Source organism: Zalophus californianus, chromosome X, assembly GCF_009762305.2.
Source record: "Zalophus californianus isolate mZalCal1 chromosome X, mZalCal1.pri.v2, whole genome shotgun sequence".
In the NCBI taxonomy this organism is placed as follows: domain Eukaryota; kingdom Metazoa; phylum Chordata; class Mammalia; order Carnivora; family Otariidae; genus Zalophus; species Zalophus californianus.
The window spans coordinates 56250943-56267446 of NC_045612.1; the positions used below are offsets into that span (position 1 = coordinate 56250943).

The 16504-nt window shown below is 33.3% G+C and overlaps 1 protein-coding gene and 1 non-coding gene across 3 annotated transcripts in view; one reads left to right on the forward strand and one right to left on the reverse strand.

Moving 5' to 3' along the window:
- KLHL4 (kelch like family member 4) overlaps nt 1-16504 on the reverse strand; it is a 150714-nt gene that overhangs the window by 70027 nt on the left and 64183 nt on the right. For both annotated transcript variants that reach the window (XM_027608380.2, XM_027608379.2), the window contains exons 2-4: nt 6409-6576; nt 5885-6021; nt 1976-2172 (exon numbers count right to left, since the gene is read on the reverse strand). In XM_027608380.2, coding sequence (XP_027464181.1) covers nt 1976-2172; nt 5885-6021; nt 6409-6576 — 502 coding nt within the window. The remainder of the gene's footprint in view (nt 1-1975; nt 2173-5884; nt 6022-6408; nt 6577-16504) is intronic.
- On the forward strand, nt 4306-4412 carry LOC113931586. The gene has a single exon (XR_003522753.1). It is a non-coding gene; the product is annotated as a U6 spliceosomal RNA (small nuclear RNA).

Below are 16504 nucleotides of genomic sequence, written 5' to 3' on the forward strand. Positions count from 1 at the left end.
TTACTTATAGAATTGAGAAGGATTTTAAGTTAGTTATGTTAAAGGATTGAACTGCAAGTTGTTTTTAACCAAAATAGATATTTTTGTTAAGACATAAAATATCCATTCAGTAGAATTAGTTGCTTTTGATAGTTCTTAAGCTCTTCCACTTAATATTGATATATTAATTAGTTTTTGTTCTTATTGAATGTTTTTATATTGAATTCCTTTTCTTATTGAATGTTATTTAACTTTCATTAGAAATCATAATGTATACACTTTTAGAAGCTAAAATTCTAATATTACAAAAAATCAAGCACAAAGAAACAAATGATCTGATTAAAAAATGAGCAGAAGACATGAATAGATATTTTTCCAAAGAAGACATATAGATGGCCAACAGATACATGAAAAGATGTTCAACATCACTCATCATCAGAAAAATATAAATGAAAATTACAATGAGATATCACTTCACACCTGTCAGAATGGTTAAAACTAACAGCACAAGAAACAAAAGCTGTTGGTGAGGATGTGGAGAAAGAGGAACCCTCTTACACTGCTGTTGGGAATGCGAACTGGTGCAGCCACTCTGGAAAACAGGATGGAGGTTCATCAAAAAGTTAAAAATAGAACAGCCCTATCATCCAGCAATTGCACTACTAGGTATTTACCTAAATAATACAAAAATACTAATTTGAAGGGATGCATGCCCCCTGATGTTTATAGCAGCATTATCAATAATTGCCAAATTGTGGAAAGAGCCCAAATGTCTATCAGCTGATGAATGAATAAAGAAGAAATGGTGTGTGTGTGTGTGTGTGTGTGTGTGTGTGTGTATTACTCAACCATCAAAAACAATGAACTCTTGCTATTTGCAACAATGTGGTTGGAGCTACAGAGTATTACACTAAGCAAAATATGTCAGTCAGAGAAAGGAACATACCATATGCCTTCACTCATGTGTGGAATTTAAGAAACAAATGATCACAGGGGGAAAAAAAAGAGAGACAAACCAAGAAACAGACCCTTAACTATAGAAAACAAACTGATGGGTACCAGAGAGCAGGTAGGTGGGAGGATGGGTTAAATAGATAATGGGGATTAAGGAATGCACTTGTGATGAGCACCGGTGCTGTATGTACATGTTGAATCACTAAATTGTACACCTGAAACTAATAGTGCACTGTATGCTAACTAAATGGAATGTAAATAAAAACTTAAATCAGGGATGGGCACTTGGGTGGCTCAGTCAGTTCAGCATCTGCTTTCGGCTCAGGTCATTCTCACAGGGTCCTGGAATTGAGTCCCACATCAGGCTTCTCCCTCTCCCTTTGCCTGCCTCTCCCACTGCTTGTGTTCTCTCTCTCTCTTTCTCTGTCAAATAAATAAAAATCTTTTTTTTAAAGATTATTTAATTATTTGAGAGAGAGAGGAGAGCATGAGAGGGGGACGGGCAGAGGGAGAAGCAGACTCCCTGCTGAACAGGGAGCCTGATGTGGGACTCGATCCTGGGACTCCAGGATCCTGACCTGAGCTGAGGGCAGTCGCTTAACCAACTGAGCCACCCAGGTGCCCAAATAAATAAAAATCATTAAAGAAAAAGAAATCACGGACAGTATATTTTCCTAATACTGTGGATATGACTTGAAATATTTCCTTAAATGATTTAATTTTTTGCAGTATTCTCATTTCTCCAAGCTTTGAGATTTAATTAAAACTTTTCAGTTTAAAAAATGAGAAACTTGCTTGAGTACAGCTCAACCAAATATTTTTATCTAATATCCATTATGTGCAAGTCATTTGCAAGTTATATAAATTTATATTGCTCTTCAATTTTATCCCAACATTATAGTCTTTCCATTGGAAAGGCTGTGTGTATATATACACACACACACATGCATATGTACAAATACATATCAGTAAACCAGTCAGTAAGTCAGATATTGTGTTAATATAATATTACTACAAGTTAATTTGAAGCAATTTATTTTACCATTGTGTACTTATGTGCCACACTTAGGAGCTCTGTACAGCCCTGAGCATCTCCAAATGATCGAATTCCTAAGCAGTTTGAAGGATGGAGCTGCTTTATGAGATAATTGGAGCAGACTTCAACGACTTGAGTCAGCTGCAAGAGACAAGCTGCAGCCAACAAATTTTCAATAGTATCTTCTTTTAACTGCAGAACACCTAGATGGTTTGAAAAAGTAAAGAATGATTATATGTCCCAAAAGTAAGACACATATATGCTAACTAGTTGAATTTTTCAATTTCTCTCATTACTAGGGCTATCTTTTCTAGTGCACAGTAACCACTATGGAAATACCTTTCAAAGCCAACATATGCAAGGGAGTCTGTAATAACATTAATAAGATGGCTGAAGGTCGCCAGACTAGATTATCAAAAACAACTGTAGCAAATGAACAGTGAACACCTTTATTGTAAAGAACAGCAACTTGTTATTTCTTTGTCATCTTAGACCTCATCTAAATCTTATATCAATCATTGAACACTACATCTGAAACTAATGATGTACTATATGTTGGCTAATTGAATTTAAATAAAAAAAGAAAAAAATCTACAATTCTTTCACCTAAATTAAATAAGTAAACAGATAAATAAATAAATCTTATATAAATACCTGTAAATACTATGACTCAAGGAGTATTTTGTCATATTGTATAATGACCATACAGGTAACTATCATTTGTATGAAAAAAATTTGATAACTAAGTAGAGCATTGAGGTTATATGTCTATATTTTTGTGTGTCTGTCTGCATTTATTAGCTGATAAGGATGAATTTGCTCAGATATTATGCCTGGAACTGATACCTGGTATCGTCTCAAAAGAAAAATAATATTGTTAACAGTCCTCAAATAAATGTTTGTATGATCATTTCCTTAGATATAAAAAACTGGCTCTGTTTGAAAATATCTGTGAAGAGATTTTTTTTAGAATGAGATCAGAGCTATGTAAGCTATTTCCTTTATATTGAGATATAATATATATATATTTAAATATGTATATGCACATACATATAAAATTTTCAGAGGAAGCATTGTTGATGACTTATTGCAAATGTAAGTTATTTTGCATTTTGTTATATCCTTTTTTTGTTTTAGCCAAAGTATAAGTAAGTTATAAAAAATGATATTTCATATGGAGTATATGTACTATAAACTATTTCTTTGTATTTTCTCCTTGTAAGATGCCTTAATATGGATTCTATATGGTTTTACAAGCATAAATAAAAGAGTAAATACATACTGTGAGATGCTCTTTATTTGTTTCAACCTCTAAAATATGTGGTGAAAGGGTCTTGTCCATCAGCAGACTTTCTTGAGTTGTTTGTTTTTTGTCATGGATTTTGAAGGGAGAGACCTGCCTATATCTTATGAGACCCAGAGAAGTTATGAACTATTCTCAGATTCAGATCTAAGATTCACCTGCTACAGACATTGAAACTTGGCCTGGTTATTCAGAAGAATATTAATTTCTTAATGAACAAAATCATAAAATCTTAGAAGAAAATAGTAAAAAATCTCCTTGAAATTGGTTTTGGCAATAATTTCTTGGTAATACACCAAAATACAGGCCACAAAATCTAAAATAAACAAGTGAGACTACATCAAACTAAAAAGCTTCTGCACAGAAAGGAAATATAAAATATATTGAAAAGGCAATCTACAGAATGAGAGAAATATTGCAAACCATATATCTGATAAGGGGTTAATATCTAAAAGATATAAAGGATTCATATAATTCAATAGCATGAAAACAAATAATCCAATTAAAAAAAGAACAACTAGGGGCTCCTGGGTGGCTCTGTGGGTTAAGTGTGTGCCTTTGGCTCAGGTCATGATTTCAGGGTCCTGGGATCCAGCCCTGCATTGGGCTTTCTGCTCAGCGGGGAGTCTGCTTCTGTCTCTCCTTCTGCCCCACTCCCCCTCATGCTCTCCCTCTCCCTCTCTCAAATAAATAAATAAAATTTTTACAAATAATAAAAATAAAAATAAAAAAGAGCAAGTAAACTGGATCTTTTTTTTTCCCCAGAAATGACATACAAATGACCAATAGGGATATGAAAATGTGCTTAAAATTACTAAATACCAGGGAAATGTGAATCAAAATCAGAAGAAGGGATAGCCAATGTTGGTGAGGTTTTGGAGAAAAGAGAACCTTTATGCACTGTTTGTAGGAATGTAAATTAATACAGCATTATAGAAAACAGTATAGTGGTTCATAAAAAAATTAAAAAATAAAACTACCATATGATCCAAAAATCCTACTCATGATTATATGTACAAAGAAATGAAATCAGGTGCTCGCTTCGGCAGCACATATACTAAAATTGGAACGATACAGAGAAGATTAGCATGGCCCCTGCGCAAGGATGACACGCAAATTCGTGAAGCGTTCCATATTTTTTATTGAGGAGGGCACGTTCTGCACGGAGCACTGGGTGTTATGAACAAACAATGAATCATGGAACACTGCACCAAAAACTAATGATGTAATATATGGTGATTAACATAACAATAAAAAAATTAAAAAAAATAACTTATATGGGCCAATATCTTAATGCATACTGTAATATTTCTAACAGCAAAAACCTAAGAGCAATTTAAGTGAACATAAAAGGGAAACCGTTAAGCAAATTATATTTTATAATGAAATGGACTGTTTAATCGCCACTGAATTTATGATCAAATAAAAAATATAACTGTGAAAAAAAAAAGAAATGAAATCAGGATCTTAAGAGATATCTGCACTCCCATGTTTGTTGCACTATTATTTACAATAGCTAAATGGAAACAACGAACCTAAATGTCCTTCAACAGTTGAATGGATAAGGAAATATATCTATTTTTTTTCTGATTTCTTAGAAATGGCAAGTAGATTGGTGGTTGCTAGGGACTGAGAGGGGGAACTGGGGAGGTGTAGGTCAAAGGGTGTAAACTTTCAGTTATAAGATTAAATAGTTGTGAGGATCTAATGTACAGCATGGTGTCTATAGTTAATAATATGGTATTCAGTAATGTATACTTGAAAATTGTTGAGAGTATATCTTAAGGATTCTCGCCATAAAAAAGGAATTAACTATTTGAGATAATGTGTGCATTAATTACCTTCATCTATGTAATCATTCCACTTGTGTATGTATAGCAAATCATCACATAGTATACTCTAAATATATAAAATTATATTTGCCAATTATTGCTCAATAAAGTTGGAAAATATAAATAAATACTTATTGGCCTCCAAACTCATCTTGTTACCTTTGTCTTATAGTTTGAGTAAATATGACTTTATTATTTCAAAGGAAGAGACTATGTCTCTAATATAGAGTTGGAATACTACAATTCTAGTTTTTACAAATGAGAATGGGGGTGCCTAGGTGGCTCAGTTGGTTAAGTGTCCAACTCTTGATTTCAGCTCAGGTCATGATCACTGGGTCTTAGGATCAAGCCCCGCATTGAGCTCTGAGTGCTGAGCATGGTGTCTGCTTGAGATTCTCTCTCCCTGTCCCTCTGACCCTCTCCCCTCTCACATACTCTAAATAAATAAATAAATGAATTAATAAATAAATGAATAAATAAATAAATAAATTTAAAAAATGAGAAAATACCCACACCATTCAAGAGAGAGACAGACATGTCCTTGTATTTTTGTGTTAAAATAGCTTTATTCTCTCATGGTCAAAATTTTTATAACATATTATTTATGTCTTATTCTTTTATACTACTGAATTTAAATTCTGATTCTGCCCCTTACTACCTTGGGAAAGCTACCTAACTGGTTGATCCTTCAGTTTTCTCATTTCTAGTTGGAATAATAATGTAGATTATATAATGTAGGGTTATTGTGAGGATTGAATGACTTAATACATGCCACTTTACCTGTGTAAGCATACTGCACCAAGGAATTAAGTGCATTAGGATCAACTCCTTCCATCTTGACCTCTTCTTGTTTGGCTTCAAGCACATCATTAGTAAACATTGCAGCAAAATAATCAGACACTGCGCTGAGAACCAACCTTGAAATAGGAATGTTTCATAGGAACTTAAATTAGTCAGTAGTCTCATTGAAAACCATGAAGTACAATCAGTAAGTTTGTAACACTGCTGAGTTTGTTATCTGCATGAATCTTGCAGAGTTTAGTAAAGTGTAGTGAAATTAGAAAGGTAAATTAAGTAGGTTGATTTTCTTTTGAGGGTTTGTGCTGTTTTGCATCAATTTCTCTGAAGTTTGGCTCTTCTAAATATCACACAAGGAAATGGATCGTATATGCTAATGCTTTTTCAATGTAGGAAGATAAGAATATATTCTCCTCAGCATTCTAATTTGTTTTCAATGGACCAGTTCATTCTCATTCACATGCTATACTCATGAAACTCATATCTATCTGCATAAGGATACTTACCGATGGGCTGGGATTCGGAGGTGTCCAGCAATAAGTAGTACATCACACAGTTGTTTCTCTTTCAGGTAGTTCTCCATTTTGTGGAGAGTTTGCTCTGCATGGTTTATAGCATGGAACTGCTCCTCAGATCTGTTGACACTCATTTCTTCAGGATTTTGTGTATCCAATCTGAAAGGTGGGTAAGAGGGAGAATATGGTTTATTCTCTTAGTGAGTGTGCAAATGTCCAGTGGAAATTTGGACACACCAACTTCTAAAAGAAATGTACTGGATTAAAGTTAAATTAAAATTTGTCCTCCAATTTTAAATATTTCGTTATAATTACTAATTTTCCATTAAAGTGAAGTATCATAGTGCATAGTAATACTTGGAATGGAACCATAAATATGTATAGTTCCATTGAAGGGCTAATGGTAATTTTTATATGCACAAACATAAATTTCAAAATGCTAGCCTCTTTCTTTGTTTTTTATTGGTATCACAATTATGCCATTAGGCATAAAATTGTAGTGATGATTCAAAATACATTTCAAATTTAATTATGTCCTGAAGCTTCTCCATGGAATACTCATTATGTGTTTCTTGAAGAATCTCAAACTTAAGAGTTCCATAACATTCTTTACAATGTCAGCCCCATCAAGAAAATATACAATTTCCATCTTTTATATCTTTTTTCCAGATTTATTGAGATATAATTGATATATAACATTGTGTGAGTTTCAGGTGTACAGTGTAATGATTTCATATATGTATATATTGTAAAATTATTACCAGAATAAGGTTAGTTAACACATCCATCACCTCACATAGTTACTATTTTTCATGTGTGTGGTGAGAACACTTAAGATCTAGGGTCTTAGCAACTTTCAAGTGTACAATACAATATTGTTAACTATAGTCACCGTGCTGTACATTAGATCCCCAGAGCTTATTCATCTTCTTTTTTTTCCAGATCAATAGATTTTATTTTAATTTTTACTTTTTTTAATTTACATTCAATTAGCCAACATATAGTACATCATTAGTTTCAGATGTAGAGTTCAATAATTCATCATTTGCATATAACACCCAGTGTTCATCACATCATGTATCCCCCTTAATGCCCATCATGCAATGACCCCACCCCCACCCACCTCCCCTCTGGGAACCCTCAGTTTGTTTCCTGTAGTTAAGAGCCTCTCATGGTTTTTCTTCCTTTCTGATTACTTCCTATTCAGTTTTCCCTCCCTTCTCCTATGATCCTCTGCACTGTTTCTTATATTCCACATATAAGTGAAACCATATGATAATTGTCTTTCTCTGATTGACTTGTTTCACCCAGCACAATACCCTCCAGTTTCATCCACATCAATTCAAATGGTGGGTATTCATCCTTTCCAATTGTTGAGTAATATTCCATTGTATATATATACCACATCTTCTTTATCCATTCATCTGTCGATGGACATCTTGGCTCTTTCATCTTTTTTTTTGTTTGTTTTCTATTTTTTATTTTTTTATTATTATGTTCAATTAGCCAACATATAGTACATCATTAATTTTTGAAAGAGTGTTCAACAATTCACTAGTTGCATATAAAACCAGTGTTCATCACAACACGTGCCTTCCTTAATACCCATCACCCAGGTACCCCATCCCTCCACCCCTTCCTCTCTGCAACTCTCAGTTTGTTTCCTGGAGTCTAGAGTCTCTCATGGTTTGTCTCCCTTTCTGATTTCTTCCCATTCAGTTTTCCCTCCCTTCCCCTATGGTCCTCCGTGCTATTCCTTATGTTCCAAATATGAGTGAAACCATATGGTAATTGTCTTTCTCTGCTTGACTTATTTCATCAGCATAATCTCCACCAGTTCCATCCATGTCCATGCAAATGGTAGATATTCATCCTTTCTGATCGCTGAGTAATATTCCATTGTAAATATGAACACATCTTCTTTGTCCATTCATCTGTTGAAGGACATCTTGGCTCCTTCCACATTCCAAAGATCCAGATGTAGTGAAAACAAGGAGCACATGCACCCCAATGTTCATAGCAGCAATGTCCATAATAGCTCTTTCATCTTCTAACTGGAAGTTTGTACCTTTTGACTATTTAAGCAAATATGATGACTGTTGAATTTACAATGAAGAAAGTTGTCTACATGTTTTTTCAGCAACACACAATGGTGGAATTTTAATATTAACACAAGCATATAGAGGCTTACAATCAGTAGAAACTTAATGCTTGGATGAACATACTTAATTTTTTTACTATTGTCTTTCTTGCTTTCAGGCATCATTTTCCAACCACCATTAGTTTTAGTTTCCCCCACCCTAACTCGGCCTGTGTTTCTTTCAAGATAATTGGTCCTGGGCGACATTAATTTCTGTTTAATTTAAATAAATGATTCACCTCTGAATCTTCTTTTTTTTTAATCTCTGAATTTTCTTAACCTTTAAAGGCTCTTTTGGACATTCAGTCACAGTATTACATGGATACTTGAGGTAGCATGGTATGAATATCCTTAAAAATTGTCTGCTACAAAATATAATTGTTTTTGAGAGGAAAAATACCTTCTCACCATAGGCAAGAAATCATTCAGGTTTCACTTAACTCAGTTAAGGAAACCTAATCTTTCCTCTGCTCAAGTAATGGTTTGATTTACACTGAGTCAATCAAACATCAATGTCATATTATTTAGCTTTCCTCATGTATACTCCATCATTTATTGAAGAGGAGCATATTCTAAAGGAGGAATATATTTTGGGAAGTTCTGGCCAGGAAATAATTTTATTCTGTGAAATTTCTTCAGCCTAATTTGGTTAAGGACAAAAAAATTATTTTTAATTACTGACTAGTTTGGGATGTGTTTACTTGGGCACACAAATTTATTAGATATCTGCAGTATTATTTATAATTAAAATACAGATTTTTAGAATCAAAATCCTATCAACATGAACCACACACAGTTTTGTTATGTTTCAAAAGACAAAGGCCACTGTAGCTTGTGTCTCATTAAGAAGTAAGAAATTAGTACACAAAGAAATATGGATATATCAATTTATTGCATCCAAAATATAACATACATATTAAGCTAAATATATAAATTATTATAATCTATTCTTGGTCATTATCTAAGCAGACTGTAATAAAACAAGTCAAGTAAGCAAAACAACAACAACAATTAAACTATTGAAACATAACCCAATCTGAATGAGTTCCCAGAGCTCATAAATTACAATTCTCTTGCTTCCATTTTAAATATTGTAATGTTAGGTCAGATGTTACAATGGAAGCCAATGCATCAGAGAATGTTCTTCCCTTTTCTTTATTGTATGATATCTACAGATGGTGACATGGGAGGCAGCATGCTGAAATGAAAAAAGCATCAAAATGCCTAGTTTTAGTTCCTGCCTTTGTATACAAGCTGAGTGATCTTGGGCAAGTCACTTTATCCTTCTAAGCTTTAATTTTCTCCTATAAAATGGAGATAAAAATAATACTAATACCAATACTATCAACAGTAATGTTTATGTCACAGGGCTCTTCAGATGATTACCTGAGAAAATGTACATGAAAGTCTCTGTATAAAGGTGAAATTTTATGTTAAGTTCATCCTAACTACCAAGATGTAGTATTTCCATAAATATCTTTAAAACATTTTTGTATGGAACTGTTATTCATTTAATTAATAGACTTCAATTTTTAGAACAGTTATAGAATTATAAAAAAAAAACTTTGAAAAGTACAGAGAATTCTTTATTTTTGGTTGTCATAACTATGGAAGGGTGTTACTGGCATAAATTGGTAGAGGCCAGAGATACTAGTAAACACACTATAATGCACAGGGCAGCCCTCTACAATAATTGTTCAGCCAAAAATTTCAATGGTACCAAGTTTGAAACACTCTGGTCTACCTCTTAATTCTATAGTTAGTTTTTTAAGAATTTGAAAGCAGAGGCTATATTTAAAGAACAATAATAAAGGATGCACCGAATACAATATTTTGTACACAATTAACATGTAATCACTGATTTAATATATAAGTCTAATATCAGTGACTAAATATGAAATCTTGCCATTTGCAATGATGTGGATGGAACTGGAGGGTGTTAGGCTGAGCGAAATAAGTCAATCAGAGAAAGACATGTATCATATGACCTCACTGATATGAGGAATTCTTAATCTCAGGAAACAAACTGAGGGTTGCTAGAGTGGTAGGGGGTGGTAGGGATGGGGTGGCTGGGTGACAGATATTGGGGAGGGTATGTGCTATGGTGAGCATTGTGAATTGTGTAAGACTGTTGAATCACAGACCTGTACCTCTGAAACAAATAATACATTATATGTAAAAAAAAAAAAAAGAAGAAGAAGAAGAAGATAGCAGGAAGGGAAAAATGAAGGGGGGGAAATCGTAGGGAGAGATGAACCATGAGAGACTAAGGACTCTGAGAAACAAACTGAGGGTTTTAGAGGGGAGGGGGGTGGGGGAGGGGTTAGCATGGTGATGGGTATTAAAGAGGGCACATACTGAATGGAGCCCTGGGTGTTATAAGCAAACAATGAATCATGGAACACTACATCAAAAACTAATGATGTAATGTATGGTGATTAACATAACATAATAAAATAAAAACTAATGATGTATGGTGATTAATATAACAATAAAAATGAATAAAAAATAAAATAAAATATGTTCTGATTTAACAAAAAATATTCTACATTAACTTTTTTTTTACTATGGCAAAATGGGTAAATTTATTGAGTTTTGAGAGTGAGGAGGGGAATATGGGCAATCATTACAAAGAACCATTATTGTTAATAACATTTTACCATACCAAAAATCTATTTTAGACCAAAATTTTTAGAATAGTTTTAAATTTACAGAAAAAATGGAAATGATAATAGAAATTTACAGATCCACACTCAATTCCCCTTTTATTATTAGTATCTTAGATCAATATGTTACTTTTTTATAATTAATAAACCAATACTGATATGTTTTTATAGACTAAAGTCCATACTTTTTTCAGATTTCTTCACTTTTTACTTAATGCCCTTTTACTATTCCAAAGTCTGTATATCTTGCAATAACTTCTTCATTTACTCCATTACTGCCTTCATTTCTACTTAAGTTAATTTTCTTGTAATGAAATGTTTTAATTCCCTCCTCATTTCTAATTGTGAATATTCTATATATATTTCCTTTTTGGTTACCAATGAGATTGCATATAATAACCTAAAGTCATAACAATTTATTGTAACTAGATAAATCTAACCACATCACGTAGACAATGATTCAATTGCATAGAAAACTGATTCCTTTATAACTATGCTCCTCCCTTTTTGTTATAGACATCACGAGTTACATTTTTATGTATTGGGTACCCGTTATCACAGATTTATATTCCTTTTTATGTTTCAGACTCATAAATCCTATAGAAGAATAAAAAGTGGTTATGAGCCAATATTATATTAATACTTGTTTTTATAACTTGTTTTTATATTTGCCATGCATCTTCCATTTTCTGAGGACATTATATTTTTGTTTTGAGTTATGGTCTAAGATCTTTACTTCCAACTTGAAGGATTCCCTTTAATAGTTCTTGTTGGCGAGGTCTAATGGTAATAAACTCTCTTTGTATTTATCTAGGAATATCTTAATTTTGCCAGACACAGAATTATCAGTTCACTTTTTCCAGTACTTTAAATATATCATCTCAATGTTTTTTTGTCCTATGAGATTTCTGCTGATGGAACCACAAATGATGTTATTGATGATTACTTATATGTAACTTCCCACACTAATTTCAAAATGTTTTACTTCTGACAGTTTGATTACAATGAGTCTTCTCTGGGTCTATTGGATTTATCCTTTTGCATTTCATTTAGCTATTTGTATTTTATTTATTTTTTTATATTTTATTTTATTGAAGTATAATTAACATACAGTGTATATTAGTTTCAGGTGTACACCATGATTCAATAATTCTATACATCACTCAGGGTTCACCATAAGTGTAGTCATCATCTGTCAACAAACATTATTGCAATCATATTGACTATATTCCTTATGCTATATTTTTCATTTCTGTGACCTATTTATTTTATAAATTGAATTTTGAACTTCTTGATCTTTACTTATTACACCCATCCCCCCACCCACCTACCTCTGGCAACCACCATTTCCCTGTATCTAAAGATCTGGATATCTGTGTGTATGTGTCTTTCTTTGTTTTTTTTTTTTTTTTTTTATTTGAGTGTAGTTGACACAAAATGTTACATTAGTTTCAGGCATACAACATAGTGATTTGACTTCTCTATAGGTTATGCTATGATCACTAATACTGTAGTTATCATCTGTCACCATACATTGCTATTACAATATTATTGACTATATTCCCTATGATGTACCTTTTATTCCTGTGACTTATTCATTCCATAATTGGAAGCCTGTATCTCTGACTCTTCTTCACCTATTTTGCCCATCCCCCCACATGCTTTTCCTCTTACAACAGTTTGTTCTCTGTATGTATAGATCTCATCCTGCTTTTTGTTCATTTATTCATTTGTTTTTTTTAATTCTACATATAAGTGAAATCATACGGTATTTGTCTTTTTCTGACTGACTCATTTCACTTAACATTATACCCTCTAGATCCATCCATGTTGTTGCAAATGGCAAGGTTTCATTCTTTTTTATAGCTGAATGATATTTCATTTAATATCTATCTCACATCTTCTTTATCCATTCCTTTATCAATGGACACTTGGTTCTATGCCTTTACAGCATTTGAACTATGGTAAAAGGCACACTGTAATATAACTTCATTCAGATCTTTAACTTCAAACTTGGAGGATTTTTTGAGGCTCTCCAAGAATGTCTTTAAAGAGTATGTATTTTTTTTATTTATATTGCCAAATAGCCTTCCAAAGAGACTGCTAAAATTAACTCTCACTAAAAATTTAAGATAATACGTTCAATTCTTTCTCACAGTAAAATTGTTATAAAATAGTTTTGCAGCAAAAGCAAACTGAAGGGCTTATTTTTCTGATGTCTGTTTTACTACTCTTCAGAAAAACACAGGAACCTTCAATATTATCCTTAAAATTAAATAAAATCAGACAACAGTAACTTCTGTAATATCAACACTATGGTGGATCAAGAAACTCCATACCCTCATTCTCTCATGGAAACATCAAGTAAAGAAATACAGACTGATTAAAATAGCTTTGTGAGGGAAGCCTGGGTGGCTCAGTCAGTTAAGTATCTGCCTTGGACTCAGGTCACAATCCTGGAATCCGAGGATCGAATCCTGCATGGGGTTCCCTGCTCAGTGGGGAGTCTGCTTCTCCCTCTGACCCTCCCCCTCTCATGCTCTCTCTCTCTCTCTCTCACCCTCTTTCTCTCAAATAAATAAATAAAATTAAACAAAATAAAATAGCTTCGTGAGAGCTCTGGAAACAAGTCGAATTTATGTAGCAACAAAACACATGCCTAATCAAGAAAAAGTCACATTCAAATGAATAAGAAATTTCATGATATTTATGCTTGCTCTTGTACCACCCCTTCACAGACTAGCATGGTGCAATTGGAAGAAAACAGATTATACCTTGATTCCTTCCTCAGGATATGAGAAAAATTGTGGAACATATTTGCCACATTCTAGCCTGTCTGTAGACCACCCAGAAACTCTTTTCAATATTGCTTAGTTTAGAGCTCAGTTGAAAGTGTCAGTAAAGTTTGGATCTCAGGTTAGAAGCCCCAAAAGTTAGTGGCATGCATCACAGCACATGAAAACTGTGGAGGGACTGCAGATCCATGAACACCTGGGGTAAGGAATTATGAGCAAAAAATATATCCAAAGCTGCTAGAAGTAGGGGTGAGACATGAAGAAATTAAGACATGTATAAGTAGCCATATAAATGAGAAGTTTGAGTAAAAAACACCCATTCAAGCCCACAGAAAGTCCATGTCCAGAAAAGGTCTGATAAAGAACTCAAACCTTAATGTTGGGCTGATTAGTAAAATACTTCCCCACAAGGACCATTATGCAAAGATTTGTAAAGATGGCTGTCTTTCCAAATGCCCATTTTTGACAGAAGATCAGAAGACACACTAAGTAACATGGAAACATGGCCCATTCCAAAGGAACAAAATAAATATACAGAAACTGACTTAAAGCACTATAAGTTTTCACATTTTGTATAAACACTATTCTTAAATATCCTCAGAAAGCTAAGTTAAAACAAAAAAAGAGCTAAAGTAGATCAGAAAAACAATATATGAAGAAGAAATTATCAACAAAGATATAAAAATTTTAAAAAGAACCAAACAAATTCTGGATCTGGGGACTACAATCCTGAATTGAAAAATTCACTAGAGACCTTCAACATCAGAAATGAACCAGTGTAAGAATCTGTGAACTTAAAGACAGGTAATATGAAATTATAAAATCTGAGAAATATGAAGAAAAAAATGAAAACAGTGAATGGAGAGGCGCCTGGATGGCTCAATCAGTTAAGCTTCTGACTCTTGATTTCAGCTCAGGTTATGAACTCAGGGTCATGGTGTCAAGCCTCCCACATTAGGTTCTGCACTCAGGGTGGAGTCTGCTTGAGATTCTCTCTCTCCCTCTGCCTGTCCCCCAGCTCGTGTGATCTCTCTCTCTTTTCTTCAATAAATAAAATCTTAAAAAAAAGACAAGAAAAGAAAAACAGTGAATAGAGCCTTAGAACTTAGAACTTTATGGAACATCATAAAAATACCAATATTTGCATAACTGAAATCCCAACAGAAGAGAGAAAATAACGGTCAGAGAGCTTGTATGAAGATATAATGGTAAAGAATTCCCCAAATTTCAGGTAAGATATAGATTTAAAATACAAGTAACTTTACAACAATAAAAACACTCAACAAAGTAGGTTTTGAGGGAGTATACCTCAAAATAAATAATAAAGGCCATTTATGAAAAACCCAAAGTTAGCATCATATTCAATGGTGAGAAACTGGCAGCTTTTTCTCTGAGATCTGGAATAAGAAAGAATGTACACTCTCACCACTTTTATTTAACATAGTACTAGAAGTCGTAGCCACAACAAGAAAAAGCAATAAAAAGTATCCAAATTGGAAAGGAAAAAGTAAAACTCAGACTTTGCAGATGACATGATATTATATATGGAACACCTTAAAGACCCTGCCAAAAAACTACTGGAACAAGTACATGCATTCAGTAAAATAATAAGATATGAAATCAATGTACAGAAATCCACTGAATTTCTATACATAATGAAGTAGCAGAACAAGAAATTAAGGAAACAATCTCCTTCACAAATGCAGTAAAAAGAATAAAATACCTGAGAGTAAGCTCAACTAAGGAGGTGAAAGACCTGTATTCTGAAAACTATAAAACACTGATGAAAGATACTGAAGATGGACAAACAAATGGAAAGATACTCCATGCTCATGGATTGGGAGAATGAATATTATTAAAATGTCCATACTACTCAAAGCAGTCTATGCACTTAATGCAATCTCTATCAAAATATCAGCAACTTCTTTTCACAAAACTAGAACAAATAATAGTAAAATTTGTATGGAATCACAAAAAACTCAAATAGCCAAAACAATCTTGGAAAAAAACAGAACTGGAGGTATCCTAATCCCAAACTTCAAGATATACTACAAAGCTGTAGTAATCAAAATAATATGGAACTGGCACAAAAATAGACACATGGATCAACAGAACAGAACAGAGAGCCCAGAAATAAAGCCACGATTATATGGTCAATTAATCTACAACAACAAATAAAGGCGAAAACCTGCAATGTGGCATAGTATATTCAAAAAATGGTTTGGGGAAAACTGGAAAGCTACATGCAAAGGAATGAAAGTGGGTCACTTTATACAGCATACACAAAAACATTCAAAATGGATTAAAGACCTATATGTGAGAACTGAAACCATAAAACTAGAAGAAAACTTAGGCAGTAATCTCTTTGATATCACTTATAGAAACATTTTTCTAGACAGGTCTCCTTTGGCAAAGGAAACAAAAGCAAAAATAAACTATTGGGACTACACCAAAATAAAAATTTTGCACACCACAGGAAACCATCA